The sequence below is a fragment of the Cucurbita pepo genome, chromosome 19, assembly GCF_057944985.1.
Source record: "Cucurbita pepo subsp. pepo isolate OVF chromosome 19, ASM5794498v1, whole genome shotgun sequence".
In the NCBI taxonomy this organism is placed as follows: domain Eukaryota; kingdom Viridiplantae; phylum Streptophyta; class Magnoliopsida; order Cucurbitales; family Cucurbitaceae; genus Cucurbita; species Cucurbita pepo.
The window spans coordinates 12,133,017-12,154,469 of NC_141816.1; the positions used below are offsets into that span (position 1 = coordinate 12,133,017).

The window sequence follows — 21,453 nt, forward strand, 5'->3', positions numbered from 1 at the left end:
TTTCAAAAGCCGGAATCATTAATGTTGGCGCCACTGGGTTGCAGTGAGACATGGAGCTCTAAAAATCTATTATTTCATCAACTCCCCCACTTCCAGTAATCATGATTACATATCTAAACTAAATACAATCAAGGCTGTTGATTTTTTCTGTCCGTAAATGTCAAAAATCTGACGGCTCATGATTGCCACTCTCTACTGCAGGTCACAGCGAAGATGGAGACATTATGGTCTTGACTACACAAAGGCTTTCCTCAGTCACTGTCAGGCTTTGTTGTTCAATGTTTTTGCAGGGAAAGGGATAATCTCAGCCATTCAATTACCCGCATCTCGAGGTTTCCTGGTCTTTCGGTTGATTTTCTTTAATTCTTCTAAATTGGCCACTGCTTTGTTTCTTCTTTTAGATTTTTCTACCAGAAATCGCTTGTTTTTCAACGCACTAACGTGTAGGAATTCTAAGAATGAAGATTTTTCGAGGTTGTCATTATTTTCCATGAGATATGGATTGTTTACTTTAAGACCAAAAAAGCTCAATTAAACATATTTATCCTGCGGGAAGTAGTGGGTTCTTACATCTTGCACTTTGGCAGCCCTCTTATTTTGTGTTGACAATCTTGGCAATGGAAGTTGCAAAGCTAAAGATGGTTCTGTTGCTGTTCGCCTTCATCTGGCTGGTTTCTGCTTCAGACAGTCATTTGTCTCCCAAAGGAGTAAACTATGAAGGTCTGACCATTTCATGAATACCCATTATTTCATGTTGTTCGAAAATTGGTTGAATGTTGGTGTCTTTGTTTCTTATGTTTTGCTCTGTTCAGTGGCGGCTTTGATGTCAATGAAGAGTAGGATAAGGGACGAACGGAGAGTGATGGAAGGATGGGACATAAATTCGGTTGATCCATGCACCTGGTTTATGGTTGCTTGCTCTACCGAGGGCTTCGTGGTTTCTCTGTAAGCTTCTCTATTTTGTTGTCCTCTTGGTTATCCATGCAAAATGGTTCATATTTGACAATTTGGACCTAATGAGATTTTCCCCATGTTTAGTTTCCTGGGTAAAAGCAACCCAAATGAGGGCTGTACAACATTTGTTTTTCTTACTTGAAGGTATAGCTGAAATATGCTTTTTAATTATTGTTGTTATTGCAAGTGAGATGCCAAATATGGGCTTATCTGGAACGCTTTCCCCTAGCATTGGTAACCTGAGTCACCTTCGGACAATGTGAGCAACGACCCTCCCTCTCCCTTCATTTTCTTCAACTCATTTCTTACACATCTATAATGATTGTCTTCTCAAGTAAAAATTCAGTGATTGTTCATACTTGGATAGCCTAATGTTTTTCATTGAAGGTTTAACTCGCTTCCTTGAAAGTTTAAATTTACTGGGTATAAATAATTGCAGGTTGTTGCAAAATAATGAGTTAACTGGTCCAATCCCAGATGACATAGGAGGACTTACAGAGCTTCAGACTCTTGACCTTTCCCACAACCAGATTGTCGGAGGCATTCCAAGTTCTTTGGGGTTTCTTACTCATTTGAATTACTTGTGAGTATGACTGGATGATGTGCAAGATTTTTCTTCTTTCTTCCACTCGCTTATGCTTTCTAACTATTGATTTTACTGTTGTCATGTAATCTTTGTTGCCAAGTTTTCAGGAAGCTTAGTGGTAACAAGTTAAGTGGACCAATTCCGGAATCTGTTGCAAATATCTCAGGTCTTACCTTTTTGTAAGTATTCTGTTTCAATTCCTAGTGTTTTCTGGATTCACATAAGTGACTACTGATTATATGCTTTGCTCCGTAGGGATTTATCAAATAATAATCTCAGTGGCCCAACTCCAAGAATACTTTCCAAAGAGTACAGGTGAGATTCCGTCTGTTCAGTTGATTTCTCAGGAAACTTTATCTAATTCCAAATGCCATCGGTTACTTTTGAAGATCACAACCATAAATATGAAGTGTCTGATGATGTATATTCGGTATGTGAGATCCCATATCGGTTAGAGAGTAGAATGAAACATTCATTATAAGGGTGTGGAAACCTCTCCTAACAAAAGCATTTTAAAATCGTGAGGCCGAGGACACTACGGGGCAAAATGGACAATATTTGCTATCGGTGGACTTAGACTGTTACCAATGGTATCAGAGTCAGACTCCGAGTGGTGTGCCAGCGAGGACACTGGCCCCCAAGGGGAGTGGATTGTGAGATCCCACATCAGTTAGAACCGTGAGGCTGATGGCGATAGGTAACGAGCCAAAATGGACAATATTAATATGAGAATGATCTCTTTCTTTTCTTACCCATTGTTCTACCAAAGAGGGGGATTACCACCTTTTGACAGTGCTTGCCTCTTTTCCATAGTGTTGCAGGGAATAGATTCCTTTGTGCATCTTCAGAATCTAAAGTGTGTGGAGGAGTATCAAATCCAGTTAATGGTAACAAAATTTTATGTCCGTAATCGTTGTATCTTGAATGACAATGGTATAGTACTCATGAATAGCTGTTATGGTGCAGAAACTGGTTCGCCTCAGAAGGATAATAGCCATCATCACTTGGTTCTTTCCATAGCTCTATTTGTCAGTTTCACGCTGGTGGTTTCTGTTGTGTTACTTGTTGGCTGGGTGCATTGTTATAGATCTCATCTTGTCTTCAAATCCAACGGTACTGACCTTTTACCTTTTCCTTCTATAATTTCTTTGATTTAGATTATAATGATGAACTTTGTTTGACTTCATTATGATGGTTCAAATCTGCAGTGCAGCAAGATTATGAATTTGATATAGGCCATCTGAAAAGGTTTACATTCCGTGAATTACAAAAGGCAACATGTAATTTTAGTCCCCAAAATATCGTGGGACAGGGTGGTTTTGGTGTAGTTTATAAAGGGTATCTTCCAAATGGGACATATGTTGCAGTCAAGAGACTGAAAGATCCAAATTATACTGGAGAAGTGCAGTTTCAAACTGAAGTTGAAATGATTGGCTTAGCAGTGCACCGCAACCTCTTGCGTTTGTATGGCTTTTGTATGACGCCACATGAAAGGCTGCTTGTTTATCCATATATGCCAAATGGGAGTGTCGCTGACCGCCTCAGAGGTTTGTTTTTAAAAACATCCATTTGATATCTCTGCATACTGCAAACCTCCTTCCTCTTAATCTCTCTTAAACTCAATCTTCTAATACCGTCCACCCTCAGATGCAAGCCAAGAGAAACCATCGTTGAATTGGAACAGAAGACTGCGTATTGCTCTTGGTGCAGCACGTGGACTAGTATACTTGCATGAGCAGTGTAACCCAAAAATTATTCACCGGGATGTAAAAGCTGCAAATATTCTTCTAGATGAAAGCTTTGAAGCCGTGGTTGGGGATTTTGGTCTGGCAAAGATGTTGGATAGAAGGGACTCACATGTTACTACAGCAGTTAGGGGCACAGTGGGGCATATCGCCCCCGAATACCTTTCAACTGGACAATCTTCAGAAAAGAGTGATGTTTTTGGGTTTGGCATATTGGTTCTGGAACTCTTAACAGGGCCAAAAGCAGTAGATGCTGGCAATGGTCAGGTGGTTCGAAAGGGAACGATTCTCGAATGGGTACGTAGAGATGACTTGTTTACTTATCCTTTGGTTCTTTGATTTTGGGTTCATTTAAACACTTATCATTAGCTACAAAAAAAAGGTGAAATGAGCAGGTTAGAACGTTACATGAGGAGAAGAGGCTAGATGAGATGGTGGACAGGGATCTAAGAGGGTGTTTTGATGCAATGGAGCTGGACAAAGCTGTAGAATTGGCTCTGCAGTGTACTCAGTCGCATCCACAACTCAGACCAAGGATGTCCGAGATTCTTAAGGTTTTAGAAGGTCTTGTTGGAGAGTTGAGCCAAATCGAGGAATCACCAGGCGGAGCAGCAAGTCTTTATGAGGACAGAGCTCATAGTTTCTCCCGGAATTACAGTGATATTCATGAAGAGTCTTCATTCGTTGTGGAAGCCATGGAGCTGTCGGGACCTCGATGACAGCAGCAAAGAGTTTAGGAAACCATTTAGTAACATAACAGCAAATCAGTTTTGCATCTCAAAGAGATGGAAAAGTATTTACCTCTTCTGTAACCTGTTCCACAAAACCAGAAGGCTAACCATGAAATTCTGGCTTGTAATTTATGTTTGTTTTGTTGGATTAGTGCGAAAGAACATTCTATTTTGTTTTATTTGATGTTTAGTTGCTTCAATGTTAAGCTCACAAAAGTCTAAAAACTCATCATTTCACCAACTACAATTCTAGTTGTCTTGTAATTCTCATAACAATCGTTGTCCTTTCATCCTCCACTATCAAAAACAACTCTAGAAAGCTTAACCATAATTTCACACAAAAAATAGCTCATAGATATTAAAACGCGTTTGTTTGGAAGAAATTTTCATACCCCTGTAAAGAATGTTTAATTATTCTCTCCAAATAGGGGATCTCACAATCCACCTTTTGGAGCCCAACATCCTCGTTATCACATGATATCATTTGTAACATCTCAAACTCACCACTACTAGATATTGTCCGTTTTGGTTCATTATATATGATCACCACCCTCACAGTTTTAAAACGCGCCTCTTAGAAATGTTTCGTTCCTATCTCCAACGGACCTGAGATTTCACCATCAATGATATGACGAAAAGGAAAAAGCTTTTGCAGTGGAGGGTTATCTTTATCATCCCAAAATTTTCATCACAAAAAAAAAAAAAAAGAGAGATTTTTGAAGAAAGTTGGACTTTTTTTTGTAATTAATAAAGACAACTGGGGACATGAGGATGAGAGGAACAAGAACAACGACAAGGCGTAGAGTGAGGTCTGAGGACAAATTCAACCTAAAGGAATAAATATGTCTAGACACGGAAGGTGGGGAAAGAAAGGGAAAAAAAAAGAAGCAAAACAGGTTGGATTTCATGGAAAGAAATGACGCGTCTGGTTTTGTTTCGGAATTATGGCACCGTTTTACCCACAAAAAACAGCTACTTTACCCATTACAAACGCCATTCCTTACATTTATTACAACAATTCTTTAACCATCAGCAAGAACATCGTACTGTCAGTCACGAAATATTTGATTGCGTGTGTCAAAAGAAGAACAGGAAGAAGATAACAAAAGAAATTAATATCTAATCAGTTTGAATAGTGAATTGAATTTGAGTATTTTTTTTAACCCTAATTGTCGCAGTTCCCATTGTTTGCGATGAAGACGAAGTTGGTCAGCCAATGGTATCAGGAGCCTTATCCTCCAATTTTAGGTGCTTTCATCACATACCCAATTGGGTTCCCATAATGAAAGACGAATTGTAATTGCATTCAATTTCCATGTCGTTTGCTTCACTCTGATTTTCACAATCCCGCTTTGAATAGTGATTTTCCCCCTTTTTTTCGTCGCATCGAGAAGTACTGGCAGAGAGAGAAAGGGAGGGGTTTCACCTGGAGGAACCCAATTGGAGACAACCCAGATCTCCGCTTTTTGTTTTTATTTTCAATTTATGAGGTAAACGCTGACCCCTGATCAAATTTTGGCGTTTAAGCTATAGATTGCGCTCCTTCTGTGGAGTTCATCCTCGGGATCAAGCCATTCATATCTTCCATTGGTCATCAAAAATGTTGTAAGCAAAAGACGTTTCTCGCATATACACAGTGAAAACTTGGAACATGCGACGATTCTTGTTCTGTTTTTAGTTTACTTTTCTGCCTTTTCATGATAGATTATCCACTTCGGATTTCAAAGGAATTTTTCATTCGTATCAATAAGTTCGATGGAAAGTGATGCATTCTGATGGGGTATTGAGTTATTAGGGAAATTTTTCTTTCAATTAATGGATCGAGAAGAAAGGAATCGGCAAGAGGGTGGTGTTATCTCGAGTCGAGTAGAAACAGGGGTGCCTAAAACCACCAACGATTTGGGTAGTAGCGATAAGATCGAGTCCACCATTGTGATAATCCCAGAAACCACTGCGCCTAACGGCGGCGACAAGGACGCACACGCCCCTGGTGGAGAAACAAGGGAGGGTTCGAATCTGAACCCTTTAGAAACTATAGTGGTTATTGATTCGGGTGGGGCTGCATCTGGTGGTGGAGATGGAGAATCGGTTGTGAAGAACAAGGGAATGGTGTCGGGGAAGGATTTGGAAAAGATGAATTTAAAGTCAAAGATGTCAGAAGCAAAGGAGAATCCGGCGTTGGTAAATGTAAAGCCAATAGAGGGTAGAGGGTTTGTTGAAGACTGGAATGGAGAAAGGGTGTGTAGGATCTGCCATTTGGCTTCCAACCAAGCGTCAGAGCCTAAAACTGGGACCAGTACTTCGGAGTTGATTCAACTTGGTTGTGGCTGTAAAGATGAGCTGGGAATTTCTCATACTCACTGTGCTGAGGCATGGTTCAAGCTCAAAGGAAACAGGTTCTTCCTTCTCTTCTGGTTTAATATCAAGTTTATGTACTGGATTTCGTATTGACACTTGATGATGTTCTGTAATTTTGAACACGCTTTTGTTTGATTGTTGTAACTTGTAGCTGCTAGTCCGACCATTTAACCAATACTTTTTAGTTTTTTCTTTCCTCATTTGTTCAAGAATCTAGAATTTTAGTAACCTGTACAAATAGAAAGCGTTCCATTTCTGTAGAGTGAGGAGAATAAGCAGCTCTCTTAACACAAATAGAAAGGAGGAAATTTGTCGTCTTTGGGTATTACCTCCAAGGGTTTCCCCTCAAGGTTTTAAAACGCATCTACTAGGGATACGTTTCCACACCCTTATAAGAAATGTGTGGGATCTCACATTCCGTCTGCATCCGTTCTTCTATTTGTTTCTGTTATGTGTAAACGTCTCCTGTGAAGTTCAGTCTACCTTTGATTTTGTTTCATGCTGCCAATGTATCTTTGTCTTGCATTATAACGTTTTATCTAGGTGACATGAACAATTACACAAACGACAGAACGGCGCAATGACAAAGATGCAGCATGTATTTTACGAGCACAGCGCTCCGGAGTTGAAAGGAAGTAATATTGTTATATAGTTGAAACATGCTGCAGAGGAGATTGAGTATTGAGTGGTTTCACATTGATGAACTCAACTGTTTGTTTATGTACATATGCATGTGAAATATAAGGAAAAGAGTCCAAAAACTACAGTTTTCTTTTCATACTGTTGAACGAGCTGATGATTATCTAATCATAATCGGAATCATTATGACATTTTGATCAATACAGAACGTGCGAAATCTGTGGCGAGATCGCCAAGAACATTGAAGGAGTCGGGGACAACAGTTTTATGGAAGAATGGAACGAGGGAAGGTCAGTAGATAGCTATGGAAACACATCAAACAGGGGTGGGGGATGGTGGAGGGGACAGCCATTCTGTAACTTCTTGATGGCATGTCTGGTAATAACATTTGTTCTTCCATGGTTTCTTCGTATAAACATTTTCTAGCAAGTGTCAAATAATAGAAAGCATTGTTGTGTTTGGCCGAATGCTGGTTAGAGCAGATGAATTTGTGGGTGTTTTTGGTTGTGGTTAGTCAGTGACGTTTCTGCAGCTTCTGCCTTCAGGAGTTGCTTCAATAATTATCACAGATTCGTTAGTTGTTCATATTTTCGTTGCATTGTTTGTCTTCGTTAATGATCACCACCGATGTTATGATTCTACAATCCTCTATGAGAGTGTACTTTTCGTGTTCTGAAAGATGGAATTTTCCGAATGAAAATAGAGTTGACCAAGTATGTAACAGTCAAAGTCTACGGCTAGTAGATACTGTTCGATTCAGCCCGTTACGTATCGTCGTCTGCCTTACAATTTTAAAACGTACACTCTTGTACGGAATGTTTCGTTTCTCTCTCCAACCGACATGGGAATCTATCCCCTTTGGAGGCTAGTGTCCTTGCTAGCACACCTTTCAGTGTCTTGACTTTGATATCATCTCAAACTCATCGTTAATAGATACTATCTACCCGCTACACATGTCAGATACAGTTCAGAGAATTAAGCGTTAATGGGTATAGCCTTTAGAAAATGAGGTTTAAATATACATTTTTGGTCCATATAATTTCCAAAAACTTTTATATTGGGATGTTTGAGTAAATGAAACCAACATTTTTATATTGGATTTTTGGTCTATTTTTTAAAATAAAAACTTTTGATATTTAATTCTTAAAAAAAATAAATTTCATGCAACTTTCTTATTAATATTTAAGAATATGATTTAAACAGGATAAAGAATGTCAATCATTTTTCGTTGTAGTCTAGTTGGTTAGGATACTCGGCTCTCACCCGAGAGACCCGGGTTCGATTCCCGGCAACGGAATTTTTGTTTAAACTTTATATATATATTTTTTACCAATATGACCTTACGATGAAGGGACAGTTTCGTCAATTTAATGCACAGAGAGACTATTAATAACTTAAAAACCCTAGCAGTCCCTTCCTTGCATCTTTACGTCTCGAGCTTCGTTTACCGCTCGCAACTTCGACTCTGCAAAAATGGTATTCCTCGCTCTTTCGTTTGATTTTTGTTTGCATTGAAGCATCGAATACATTTCTGCGTGTTTAGGTTTCTAATTTAATTTGATGCTACATTACATTTCAGGCTTCAGAGAAGAAGCTATCAAATCCTATGCGGGATATCAAAGTCCAAAAGCTTGTTCTTAACATCTCTGTTGGTGAAAGTGGTGATCGTCTTACCAGAGCCTCTAAGGTTTTCTTTCCGTCTGTGACTTGCTCTCAAGTTTTTTCTGTTTAATTTCCGTAAAAACTCAACAAAGATTCTGTTTTTTCTTTCTGTATTTCAGGTGCTCGAACAACTCAGTGGCCAATCTCCGGTCTTCTCCAAGGGTATAATTGCGTTTACCTTTTAATCACTGTTAAAATTACCGTTTCTATCTTATTTATTCATTATCTGAAATTCGTGGGGATGCCTTTCTGGAATCTTTGTGATTGAAACAGCACGGTACACCGTTCGATCATTTGGGATCCGACGTAACGAAAAGATTGCGTGTTATGTGACCGTGAGGGGCGACAAAGCCATGCAGCTTCTTGAGAGTGGTTTGAAGGTTAAGGAGTATGAGCTGTTGCGCCGGAACTTCAGCGACACTGGCTGCTTTGGTTTTGGAATTCAGGAGCATATTGATCTCGGAATTAAGTGAGTTATCAATCCCTTCTTGTTATTTTTAGCGAATTTTTGCTCCCATTTTGTTATTGCTTATTTATTTCTGTAACTGGTATTGATTGTTGATTATGCTGATATTTATAGACCTTAGACAAATCAGGATTACGATTTACAGTATGTAAGTGCGTTTGTAAAACCTTTGTGAAGTATTGAAGAACAAGAGGGAAAATTCTAGAATTTTAATTTTACTACTCTAATAAATTAGTTCCGTCAATTGGCTAATAATCATACTTTCTTTTGTGACTGGATTTGCTTCATTATCTAACCTATATCAGGATTCAGAAGGCGGGTTATTTAACTTTTGTCCGCACAAAATTTATTGTGATAGACCCAATCCAAGTGACAGACCTGTCATAAGCAAGGCTTTGTACGATGAAATTGGCATTTCTAGTCCCCAAGTAATTGGGTTTTTTTTTTGTTTTTTAAATGCTAAACTCACATTCTTCTAATTTTTGCTACAGGTATGACCCTTCCACGGGTATTTACGGCATGGACTTCTATGTTGTTCTTGAACGTCCAGGTTACCGTGTAGGTCGCCGCCGTAGATGCAAATCAACTGTTGGAATTCAGCATAGAGTCACCAAAGAGGATGCCATGAAGTGGTTCCAAGTCAAATATGAAGGAGTTATTCTCAACAAATCTCAAAATATATCCTAGAAAGGTTCTCTGCTATCTTTGCTGTCATGTTCAAATTTTGGCAATATGTTAACTCATTTAAGATTTGTCCATCAGAACTTCTATTTCTTTTTTATGGAGCGTTCAAGCCTTTCTTATTTTATTGTATTCTCTGTTTCAACTCTTTTTGCCGCGTTGGAAATCAATATTCAATTTTTTTTTGGTTTATACAGTGCCAACTGTTTTGTTATAAATTCATGGTAGGTATATAAGCAAATTTTCCAGAACTATCTGGTTTGGTTCAAAGTGTTCCGTTCTCCTGAAGAAAAGAAAATCTCTCGGGAAAAGTTTCCTCCGTATCTCCTAACAATAAGGATTCTCTTATAATATCCTCCTTCCCCAGTAAGATTTTTGTTAGAAAACCTCCCCGCATCTACTTCGGTTGTGTGAGGCCAAAATAGGATTTAAATCTCAGAAGTTCCGTAGTCGTTGGATTTAGACTCCAAATAAGTGCATGTTTGGTTTGGCACGATACATTTTGGGGATGGATGACGTGTTTCATTTCATCTAATTTTTCCAGCTATTGATTTATTGAAAATAAGTGCATGTTTACTTCAGTTTTCATCTAAGTTTGATTTTATTATATATTTTTAATCATCGAGTTAATCAATGAATGTAACATGCCAGATAGTGTTAGCCTAAACTGTGATTGTAGTTTTAAGAATAAGAGGAGACAGAAGGGAAGAAGCAAGAAGAAAGAAATGGAAAACTTGGTTGGGGATTGACAACCTGGGTGTTCTTCATTTCATGGGGTTCATCATTAAACATTTGGGTCCCATCCACACAACGCTTACGCTATTTGAAGCAAAGGGGGTTCCCATAACAACCATTCCATAAACAAAATGGCCCCTCCTTCCAACTCTACATCTATCACTTTTTCTCTCCCCTTGTAATTCCCTACCCATTCCCCTATCTTATCTTTCGATCCATCTTCTCTGTGGACCCTTATTCGAACAAGCTTCTTATTTTGTCATTCAAATCCAAATGGTTTAAGACACAATCTTTCTTTACCTTCAACAACTCACTGGCCCATTTAACCAAATCAGTGCATGCATATTAATAACACAAAATGGATATGCTTGTTATGGAACAAAAGTACACAACTGAAGATAAACAAACATGTCTCATTATTAATTGCATCTTTTTAGAAGTTTCACCGAAAACTAAATCATTGAACAGATAGATTTTCTCATCCACAACTGTAACATTATACTTATGTGAGATGATAGATTAAAAGAACTCTGTTTTCCAAAATAATGTTTCTGATCTAATCGAGCTTGAACTTGTGATGGCTAATCCGAAGAGGTGTAATCTCAACGACAGCACTTGGACAAGAGAACCGAGAAAACAATGATAAAAACTAAGGATGACAACCCAATTGCCACTCCAAGAACTACCTTGTTTGGCCCGTGTTGATGATTATCCTCCTCGTGACTAAAATGGTTCTCTTCGTAATCACTTCCACTGTCATCCGCCACTGAATAGTCATCGTCGTCTCTAGCCGGCGGTGGGGGTATCGGCAAACCGTGTTTGTCACAAGGAGCAATACCAAGCTTCAATTTGGATGATAATGTCGAATGGTTATAACATAGATTGCGGTTCCCCTGAATCTTAAACACTTCCAACCTCTTGATAAACGATTCACTGAAAGGAATTACTCCACGAAACTGATTGTTCTCCAGATTCAAGTACTTCAAGCGTTTCATCTCCGAAATGAACCTCGGAATTGTCCCGTTCAACTGGTTTGAACCGAGATCAATATGAATTATCCCCGGGATGGCTGAGAAAGACTCCGGGATCGGTCCTGACAGCGAATTAGAAGCTAATGACAAGTTCTGAAGTGAAATCAAGTCCCCAATTGAAGTGGGTATCTCACCATTGAGCGAATTCAACGACAAATTTAAGGTTTGAAGATTCTCAAGCGATGTAATGGAACTAGGTATTTCCCCCCTGAGCTTATTGCCGGAGAAATCGACATGGGTGAGGTTGAGATTGAGGTGTTTAGGAACAAAACCCGTGAGATTGGCGTGAGAAATGGTAAGAGTCCTGATGGATTTCATATGACCAAGAATGACATAAGGACCAGAGGCAGTAATAGGGACACCAGAGACAGTGAGATCAGTGAGGTTCCGGAGGCGACTGAGCCACACACCAGTGAGCTTACGGAGACTGCGAATGCAAGTGAAGGAGCGGAGGGAAGTGGCGAGGTCGGAAGGGAAGCGAATGGGGGAAATGGGGCAGTTGAGGAACTGGAGGGATTGAAGAGTGGAAAGAGATTTAAGAGCAGTGAAGGACAAAGCGACGTCGTCAGCACAGTTGACGAGGCGAAGAGAAAGAAGGTGGCGGAAAGGGGCGGAGGAGTCGCAGAGAGTGACATTATGGAGTGAAGACGGCGAACATGGGTTTCTAGAAGTGGGAATGTGAAGAGATTGGAGGGCTCTGAGTTGCTTGGGGTCGAGGGTCAAGGAGAACGGCGACGGGGAGGCGGTGGGGGCGGAGGTGGGAGAGAGAGTTGCCGAAACAGAGGGTGCAATGGAAAAGAGGAAGAGAAAGAGAAGGCATGAAAATGGTGAAGGTTTTTTGAGTTTCATGGCAGTTTTGGGAGAATAGGGTTAAGGTTTGGTTGTGAACAGAGCAGCGAAGCAGCAGAAAAACAGAGAAAGTGAAGAATGGAAGAAGATGGTCTACAAATCGAGACCTTTAGGGGAACGTGTCAGCTTTGTCTTAAAACGCCCCTACATTTGTTCACATTTCATGTTTAATAACAAATTAATCTCCCACTTAATAATAATTATCATTATATTTCTTTTAACTCAAACAATATTTTAGTATGAAAAGCAAGGAAAAAGAAAATCTTAGGAGGAGGGCAATAATGTAAATAACCCAAGGAAGTGATATGACAATCTGGAAGTACTTCGTCAAAGTGGGTCAACTCATCGTAGATACACTTTTTTATTTTATTTTTTCATTTACTTTGCTTTGCCTTTAAAAGGATGTTTGAAGAGTAATGTCTAAGAGCTTAAGAGTTAGATTCAGAAGAACTGAGTTGGATGAAAGTGAATCAAACATGGTGATCCTTCCTCTAACACTTTAACACCATTTTAGCATCTGGGTTAGCTTCAGAACAGGACAAAAGTGAGAAAGTTGGTTTCTTTTGGAAGATATGGCGTTGGGACCAAAACCAACCCTACAAGTTCAGTGCTTTCTCTGCTTGCATTGATGGGCAAAATTGAAGAAGAAAAAGGCTGGAAGCTTGGGAAGCGTGTAGATGTAATTTATTTTTATATGCATACACTTAAAACAGAGTTGAACTTGTTTGACAGAGCATGACTGCAATTCATCGCTTGTTGGGATATACTTTAGAAAGGGGGAGTGGGGATGATGACATGATTGCAACGGATGAAAGAGGAGAGTGAAGAAGAAGTTCCATTTTGATTATCCGAAGAATGATCCAAAAGGCATATGTGAAATACTCTATTCGTCCGGCCACAGGCATATTCAAGGCTTATGTGCGAATCATGCAGCCTTTAAATCCCAGCACAACCAACAACACTGAGATATAACATTATGAATGGAGGGTCGTCAAGGGGTAGAGAAGAATGAGAGGGCGGATCCCTTTTGGCAGAAAGATTTAAAATAGTTGCTGTTTTAAGAGTGGTTCGTCTGCCAAAAGAGACTTGCCCTGCCATTCAACTCTTCTACCACATACATACATTATCTTCCACCCAGCTGCCCCTAATCTTCACATTCAGGTAACCTTGTTATTGGAATTAATGAATTCATGATAGTCTTCATGTTGTACAGTGAAACCCTGAAAATGGGAGTGATTATTTTTGAAGAAGATGATTGGTGTGCAGTGCATACAATCTAAAGCAATGGATTTGGGAATAATTCCATGAAGATTTGAAGGAGGAATCAATCTGTATAAAAATGATTCTAAACGAGCATCTGGTAGTGGCAGACTAAAAACAAAAGAATTCATTCATTCATTCATTCATTCATTCATTCACTAACCCGGAAAAGCTAGAAGGACGTGAAGATGAAAAATGGGGAAGCACATTGTTATAGGTGAATGATAAAGCTGCAGAGGAATTGCTGGGCAAATCTCGTTTGGCAGCCAACAGTGAGAATGAATTAAGTGAGCTGCCAATAGAGAGTTGGCCCTGTAATACAACGGCAGTGGCTACTTCCTTCTGTTCCACAACGCAGCAAAACACAAACAACTTGTATTTATGGAACCCACGGAGGAGCATATCCATGGGGTATATACATTTCTCTCTTCCTCATTCTTCACCTCTTTCTTTCCGCCACTCTTTACGACTTGCGGCGGTTCGGCTGTTGATTCCCCGCCATAATTTATTGCCTTTAAAATCTGCCCTTCTCTCACCATCTGGGTGCGCGCGCGCGCATGCGTATGCAGAAACTCGACGCCCTGCCGCTGATTAGTTTATACCTAAATCCTTTTTCTTACTTTATACTCATTTGTGGCATTTCATCACACTGAAAGGCCGTTTATTCACAAACCTTCACTGAAGATCTGGAATTCTCTTCATTTCTTATTTTTTAATTCAACAAATTTGTGTTTATTACATATTATTAGCCATACTTTAAGTTGTGATTGATGGGGTTCTTTAAATTGTCAGAATCAACGTTTTCATTGAGAAAGTTCAGGGTTTCCAATTAGAAACAAAACAAAAGAAAAAAATAGTGACAAACAATTGTGGGCATAGAATAAATTCTTTATTTTTTTGAGTCAAGAAAGAACATTTTGACTACAAGGAATTGAAGCTGCTCTTGATTTATTCTTAATTTTGATGTAAAAGCTTGAGACATTGGATGTATCTGTAAGAACGGTGACATTTCTAATCCTTTCATATATGTTTTGCACAGTAGTCTATGATTTAGATTTTAATTTCAGTTTATAAACCATAGGGAATCCGATCCATTTGACAAATCTTACAAACACTCAAATGAACACCCCAAATTAGGAGCCCACATATCCAAATACACTGCTCCGCCTTGTGGCTGAAAGGCCCGGCCTACTTTTGCCGCAGTTATAGCCCCTCCTACATGGGCTCAAACATCCTCATTCATGTAGCCCTCCCACTCTTTTGCTATGACATCACATCTTACTAGCTCTTTCTTGGTTTGCCCCTAAATTATATTTACTAGAAGAGTTACTCTCCCGATACCTTTGTAACATGGTCAGGTCACAAAAAATTCTGGAGAACACCGGAGAACACCATAACCATTACGTGAGATTCCACATTGATTGGAGAGAGGAACGAGTGCTAGCGAAGACACTGGACCACAAAGAAGGAGTGGATCATGAGATCCCACGTCAATTGGAGAAAGAAACGAATGCCAATAAGTACATTGAGTCTTGGAGTTCGATTCTACTTCCACCAATCAAATCATTCCCTGGGCGTATAGGTGGAATCCATGGAGGAGGAAGAGAGGCAAAAGGAAAGTATGTTGAAGGAAGAAGCCAAAGGAGGAGCAATCAAAAGTCGAGCCACCCAAATAGTTTATTATTAGTACACACACGTCAAACACAAATGGACACTTTAAAGAAATATCTAAAAAAACAAGACACACACACACACAGAAAAAAGGAGGGTTTAAAAACGCCTTTCTGCGGTGAGACCAACATGTTTGGGGGTTTGTGGGGATACCGCCATCGAGTACTACCTTCAAAAAAGCTAAAGCTGCTTACATTTCCACAAAACTATTGATTAATCACATGCGTCTTTCTATGTGCCTCTAAGCAAACCCAATACCACCCTCCACAAGACCTACCCACAAAACCTTAAGGGAGGGTAGAAGACAGAGAAAGCAGAGGAAAACAGGGGCGGAGGAGGGTATAGGCATATACAAAATGCCAAACACCAATCAGAGCAGGTGGGATTCATTTGTTTTCAAGTGTAAACACGTTTGACATATCATATTTCTAAGGCGCAGGTTCTTTTTGGGTACACCCGAAGTGGAAAGAACGATAAAGAATAAAACAGAGTCCAAAAAGTAGTGTCAGACACATGTGACTTATTTAAACTCACTTATCTGTAGAGCTCACCAAGCCCTTCAAATTTTCAACAAAACAACATTACATTACATTACAATTCAGGTAGGTGATTGAGGAAGCCCGTGAGTGAACCAGCTCATTGGTCTCTGCTCTGTCCATTTGTACACCTTATCACTGATCAAACCCCTCTTCTTCCTCTTCTGTCCTCTGTTTCCTTGTCTTCTTCTCACCTCATCCCAACATTCAAACTTCAAACATCTTAATCCAAGGTAGCTACACCATTGTGCTTGGCAGACAGCATTAGACCTGAAGTAAAAAAGCACTATGCATGTGCTACTATTGATTGTAATTGCCTTTTCCATCTCTTAAATTGAGGGGGAAAAAGTTAAAGTTATCCTCTTTAACCATGAACAGTCCAAACTCATAACGAGGGAAACATAAAAGACAACACCCAGCCTAATTTTTTAATACCCACATACCGCATTGTCGTGTGTATATATGTGTGTAACTATAGGCATAGAAGTATTAGCGTACGAATCATTAAATATTGCGTAAGTTTAGAGAGATGGGTTCCTCTGTTTTCATGTTCACATAAGAACAAAAGGAAAGTAGCTCAGTGATTGCTTCAGTTTCGCCTTTTTACGCTATAAAAACCCAGACCCAGACCCAAACTCTTCATTTCAGGCCACATTCTTCACTAACTTATCTCAATTGGGAAGCAAGTCGGAGCTGAGAGAGATGGTTTCTACGTTACAAAACAGATTCAACTCACGCAAGAAGCTACGCCTTGTTCGATCTCTGGGCACCCATGAATCCCCTGTAATTCCTAAGACATTCTGTTTTGGTGATTTTGTTTGTTGGGGCCATAAATGATGAAATTCTCTATTTATGCAGGGAAAACAGAGGAGTGGGTTCTGGAACGCTGTTGTGTTCATTCATAAGCTTAAGCTGAAGCTGGAAGCAATTGAGAGAGAATATTTGAAGTCGATAAAGGAACTCCATGCGCTCAAGGTCCTTGTTGTTTTAGAATTGTTGCTATGTATGTGTTTATGGTAAATTGAATCTTCCATTGATGCTTGATGAACAGGAAGTGAAGGTGGAGAAGATGGGAGAAGAGATTAAAGTGAAAGTGAGATGCGAGAAGGGAGAGAATAGATTGGTTTCAGTATTAGAAGCATTGGAGAGAATGAGATTGAACGTGGTGGAAGCCAGAGTTTCGTGTAGTGAATGCTTTTCAATGGAGGCCATTGCTGTAGCTGAAGATGATCAGTTGGTGAATGTAAAAGATATAACTGAAGCTATTAATGTAGCCATTGATGCTTAATTATAAGCTTCACCTCCTTACCCACCACTTGAATCACAATGTTTCTTGGTATCTCAACCTCTCTCTTTTTTTTTTTTTTTTCTTAATTAGATCCTAAATTATTACATAAAATATTTACTTTTTGTTTTGATAGTAAAAAGAAAAAAAGAGAAAATGATTTTCTTAAATTCAATTAAAAAGGAGGGGACTTTAAGGAAAAGAGGATCCAAAGAAATCCGGGTCAAAGTTCAGACCCACCGTAGATTCGACCCGTGACACCCGATATCATATATCAAAGAAGGAGAATAAGAAAATACCAGAGATGTTTCTTATAACTGTAGTTTACACACAATACAAGCAATGAAACAAATGTTGGAGTGTTTGAGACAATAATGTACTCAGCATAGGAACAATGTCCCTCAAACTCAAATGAGTATCAACTGTAATTCCCAACTACCAAGTTTACCAGCAGCTTAAGCATATCACAACTTTTGGCATCACGAGTTAACTTATCAGTAATCAAAATCCCCTCTCCCTATTGTATGCATCCCTGGAAAGGTTTCACAAAATCACTGTGTATACCTTAGAAAGATAAAATACATGTGCCCCAGGTGACATCCTGCTGCAGCAACTTCAGATTACAAGTTTAGCTGGAACAGCAACCACCTTTCTTTATCTCGGACACGTCCTTGCTGATGTCGATTCTCTCCCCTTTTGCTAGAACAACTGATGCAGCAGCATCATTGCTAGCTTCCATAGCCTTCTTGCTCACCAAGTGGTAGATTTGTTTAAGCACTTCAACGAACGCGTTGTCCACGTTTGTGGATTCAAGTGCGGAGGTTTCCATGAAGTAGACGGACTCTGTTTCAGCAAACGATTTTGCATCCTCGGTTGGGACTGCCACAAGGTGACGAAGATCGGATTTGTTGCCAACCAGCATGACTACAATGTTAGGATCTGTATGATCTCTCAACTCTTTCAACCACTTCTCAACGTTTTCATAGGTAGCGTGTCGAGTAACGTCGTACACAAGCAGGGCACCAACTGCTCCTCGATAGTAGGCACTTGTAATTGCTCGATACCTACGAGCTGGAGAAGTCAGATGACTGAATATGTAGGAATATAAGGTGAGCAGAAGTTCTAAGGTGAAGCTAAGTTAAAAGTCTGTCACACAGGTTAACCATTTTCAGTACAGCAAAAGCTTGCTCACGCCAAGAATTCCTTTGACTTACACTCACCATGATATAATGAGAAATTTGTGCCATTTTTTTCAGATAAACAAGACACTAAAAATATATCTATACCTGCAGAATATCCAAGATCGTGTTTGTAAAACCCCAAACTCACCGCTAGCAGATATTGTCTTCTTTGGACTTTCTCTTCCATGGTTTTCCTCAAGGTTTTTAAAACACATCTAGTAGGGAGAAGTTTCTATACCCTTATATAAACAATGTTTCGTTCCCCTCTCCAACTGATGTGGGATCTCACAATCCACCCTCTTTCGGGCCACAGTGTCGTTGGTGGCATTTGTCCCCTCTCCAATTAATGTGGGATATCGCAATGTTAGTATGAATGGGTCCAGTCAACCTCAAAAACGGCCTCATATGTTTTATAAACCAACACTCCATGTCTAGCATCTTCGCATCGATAAGGAATTGCACAAACTTCGAATTAGATCTTCACATAAACACGACCTTTCATAACCAGTTTAACAGATTTCCTGTAACCTGACTTTGATACTAGTAATTGATATTCGTCGGCTCTCTCAACCCCAAACGCTAGAAAGAGGTGAGTTTTTAGTCACACTTATAAGCCAACACTCAACGACATCCAAAATGAAGGTCGAACGAATAACCCAACATAATTCCTAATAATGGAAGACAAATATTTGGAAGAGGAAAGTAAAGAAACAGTAAGCTTTTGGCTGATCGGTCTTCTAGCATACTCACGGACTTTAGGTGCATTTGAATGTGCAATTCGTATCGGTAGACATAAGATGTCTGAGTAACAATTGAAGGGAAGGGGGCTCCTGGTTTAAGTCATAAAGACATGTTTCAAGCATATGCATAACCAAACCAAAAAGCTTTCCATATTGAAATACGGCTGGAAGGCTTGATTTGCTATCTCTATTGGTCCTTTCTGTGTGCTGTTTTATGGAGAAGGTAGCATCCAGCAGGATAGGATGTCGTTCATTTGGGAGTCAACTAGTGATGCAAATTGGACAACAACACAGAACTCAAACCATATGGTGAATTGAGGTTTTGATGGGGATAAACATGACAAGGGAAGGCAACATCCGGCAGATAAAAGTAATCGAAGTTCTAAGAAATGTCTTTGAGTTTAGATCCACCAAACCCGTTTGGTACCCCATTACAATCAACACCTAAAATATGGAACCTAATAAACAAATGAACAAACATGATCTAAACCAAGCAAATACATTAATTAGCAGTAATCAAAGCTAAAGAAGCAATTAAATTTGAAGGCAGTACATCTCGAAACCAACAGAAGCACAAAGAAAAACAATAAAACAATAGGAGAGCCCCATATGTGACACAACATTTCCACCAAAAAAGACAAGGACCCAGATCATGAAATTACAAAAAAGCAGAGAGAAAAGAGAAATCACCGTTCTTGGCCAGCGGTGTCCCAAATCTGAGCCTTGATAACCCTGCCATCAATACTCAAACTGCGGGTAGCAAACTCAACGCCAATAGTGGACTTAGTTTCGAGGCTGAACTCGTTTTTGGTAAAGCGGGAAAGCAAATTGGACTTGCCAACGCCAGAATCGCCGATTAAGACGACCTTAAAGAGATAGTCATAGTCGTCTTCAGCTCTGTACGCAGACATTTTTGAGGAGCCCCCACAGGTACAATGCTGGACCGTCCACAATAAGAGAGAGACAAAGATGGGTTCTCTTCAGATCGCGGACTTTCCCTCTCTCTCACTGCAAAAATCTTTTCTTTTTTATCGGAGCTGTGTTTTTATCAACAAAAAAAAAAAAAAAAAAAGTAATTTAAGAGCCTTGTTTGTTTGGAAGGGAATGCGAAAGACCCCTTGTTCTGGAGCTGAAGTGCAGCAGAAAGAAAGAAAGAAAGAGCGATTGAGTCGAATTGGGTCTGGGTCTGGGTTTGGGTTTGGGTTTAATAGCTACAGAAAAAAGTCAGCCGTTCCAAACTTTGAAGGTTGGAGCAGACTGGATTAACCCGACCAAACTGTCCTAATCACGTCAACCTCCTCCCTCCACTTCATGCCACCACATTCAAACCATATTTTTGGCACTACAATTTGCTTACATTATGTGGTTTTTTTTTTTTTCATTTCTTAAATTGGTTGGTTTGTTTTTTAAAAATTTAGAATTTAGTTTTTTAACTTTTGAATTTTGTTTTTATAAAATTAACAGAACTCTTACCTTATTTAGGAAAATCTTATCAAAATATGGAGTTGAATTATAACATTAGACACTATTTGGTGATATCATGTGTTGAATAGCGCATCTCTAATGACATACATCTTGTGGTTCAATTTGATTTGAATTTGTATTCGGCTCCTTAACTTGCATGCGACCTAGTTTAGTGTCCACGGTTGGATATGAATCATGACCAATGTCTCATTTGAGTGCACCATGTGTTCTTACAAGAATAATCTGTAACAGCCCAAATCCAATTAAGTAATATTGTTTGCTCTTGCCTGTTACTTATTGCTATAAGTCTCATGAATTTTTAAACGCGTTTGTTAGAAAGGGTTCTCTGTTCACCTCCTTAGTCGACTTAAGATGTTGTTGATTGAAGGGATATATATATACAAACTAGTTCAAATGTTATTAAAACTCTTTCATATTTATAGAATTTGCTATCAATCAAAACGTTGAGAAGCACTTATGATTTTTGCCTTCACTCACCAAAAAGTTGAGCCTTGTAAATGAAGCATCGCTCAAAAAGGCGAGCCACCCTTTGCCCTGTTTAACCTTTGGGGTTCATAAACATGGATACCCAAAACCATATATGAAGTTCAGAAGAGAAAGAGAGATGAGATTCCACCAACTAATCAACACCCACCAGAACTCACTGATCCAAAGTCAAAATCAGCAAAGAACTGGACGCTTTCAGGCTGCCATTCTCATCACTTCCAAACACAAAGGCTTGTAAGCTGCAAGTTTCTTAAATTTTGTCCCCCTCTTCTTCCAATGCTCCAAACAGGACCATAACAAGTCCTGGAATCTCTGATGTCACAGGGACCAATTGGGTCATAAGGCTCTGATTCCCTTGATCAATTCTTCATT

At 39.4% G+C, this 21,453-nt stretch overlaps 5 protein-coding genes, 1 non-coding gene and 1 pseudogene across 9 annotated transcripts; 5 read left to right on the forward strand and 2 right to left on the reverse strand.

The window, feature by feature from the left end:
- Positions 1 to 183: 183 nt before the first annotated feature.
- On the forward strand, positions 184 to 4,263 carry LOC111781550 (protein CLAVATA3 INSENSITIVE RECEPTOR KINASE 4). Of its 4 annotated transcripts, none has more exons than XM_023662213.2 (12): positions 184 to 332; positions 588 to 720; positions 813 to 945; positions 1,142 to 1,213; positions 1,394 to 1,537; positions 1,648 to 1,719; positions 1,796 to 1,855; positions 2,354 to 2,427; positions 2,507 to 2,653; positions 2,749 to 3,087; positions 3,188 to 3,582; positions 3,681 to 4,263. In XM_023662213.2, exons 2-12 carry the CDS (start codon positions 618 to 620, stop codon positions 4,002 to 4,004), a joined length of 1,863 nt encoding a protein of 620 aa, XP_023517981.2. In that variant the 5' UTR covers positions 184 to 332; positions 588 to 617; the 3' UTR covers positions 4,005 to 4,263. The 4 variants fall into 4 exon arrangements, with proteins under 4 accessions (XP_023517981.2, XP_086976097.1, XP_086976096.1 ...); XM_023662212.2 differs by having other exon boundaries at positions 195 to 474; XM_087119971.1 differs by having other exon boundaries at positions 191 to 720; positions 3,668 to 3,809.
- Positions 4,264 to 5,050: 787 nt separating this feature from the next.
- On the forward strand, positions 5,051 to 7,598 carry LOC111782129 (uncharacterized). Its single transcript, XM_087119977.1, has 2 exons — positions 5,051 to 6,412; positions 7,220 to 7,598. Exons 1-2 carry the CDS (start codon positions 5,832 to 5,834, stop codon positions 7,437 to 7,439), a joined length of 801 nt encoding a protein of 266 aa, XP_086976103.1. The 5' UTR covers positions 5,051 to 5,831; the 3' UTR covers positions 7,440 to 7,598.
- A 639-nt stretch (positions 7,599 to 8,237) lies between these two features.
- On the forward strand, positions 8,238 to 8,310 carry TRNAE-CUC (transfer RNA glutamic acid (anticodon CUC)). The gene has a single exon. It is a non-coding gene; the product is annotated as a tRNA-Glu (tRNA).
- A 55-nt stretch (positions 8,311 to 8,365) lies between these two features.
- Positions 8,366 to 10,012, forward strand: LOC111782072 (large ribosomal subunit protein uL5z). The gene is made up of 5 exons (XM_023662850.2): positions 8,366 to 8,489; positions 8,593 to 8,700; positions 8,795 to 8,837; positions 8,949 to 9,144; positions 9,633 to 10,012. Exons 1-5 carry the CDS (start codon positions 8,487 to 8,489, stop codon positions 9,826 to 9,828), a joined length of 546 nt encoding a protein of 181 aa, XP_023518618.1. The 5' UTR covers positions 8,366 to 8,486; the 3' UTR covers positions 9,829 to 10,012.
- A 938-nt stretch (positions 10,013 to 10,950) lies between these two features.
- LOC111782071 (receptor-like protein 51 pseudogene) lies at positions 10,951 to 12,698 on the reverse strand (annotated as a pseudogene).
- Positions 12,699 to 16,383: 3,685 nt separating this feature from the next.
- Positions 16,384 to 17,249, forward strand: LOC111782031 (transcription factor bHLH35-like protein). The gene is made up of 3 exons (XM_023662796.2): positions 16,384 to 16,687; positions 16,763 to 16,879; positions 16,956 to 17,249. The coding sequence occupies exons 1-3, from the start codon at positions 16,607 to 16,609 to the stop codon at positions 17,190 to 17,192; spliced, it is 435 nt and encodes a 144-aa protein (XP_023518564.1). The 5' UTR covers positions 16,384 to 16,606; the 3' UTR covers positions 17,193 to 17,249.
- Positions 17,250 to 17,477: 228 nt separating this feature from the next.
- LOC111781949 (ras-related protein RABA1c) lies at positions 17,478 to 20,021 on the reverse strand. Its single transcript, XM_023662694.2, has 2 exons — positions 19,801 to 20,021; positions 17,478 to 18,253 (listed from the first exon to the last, which is right to left on the reverse strand). The coding sequence occupies exons 1-2, from the start codon at positions 20,019 to 20,021 to the stop codon at positions 17,818 to 17,820; spliced, it is 657 nt and encodes a 218-aa protein (XP_023518462.1). The 3' UTR covers positions 17,478 to 17,817.
- Between the last annotated feature and the right edge of the window lie 1,432 nt (positions 20,022 to 21,453).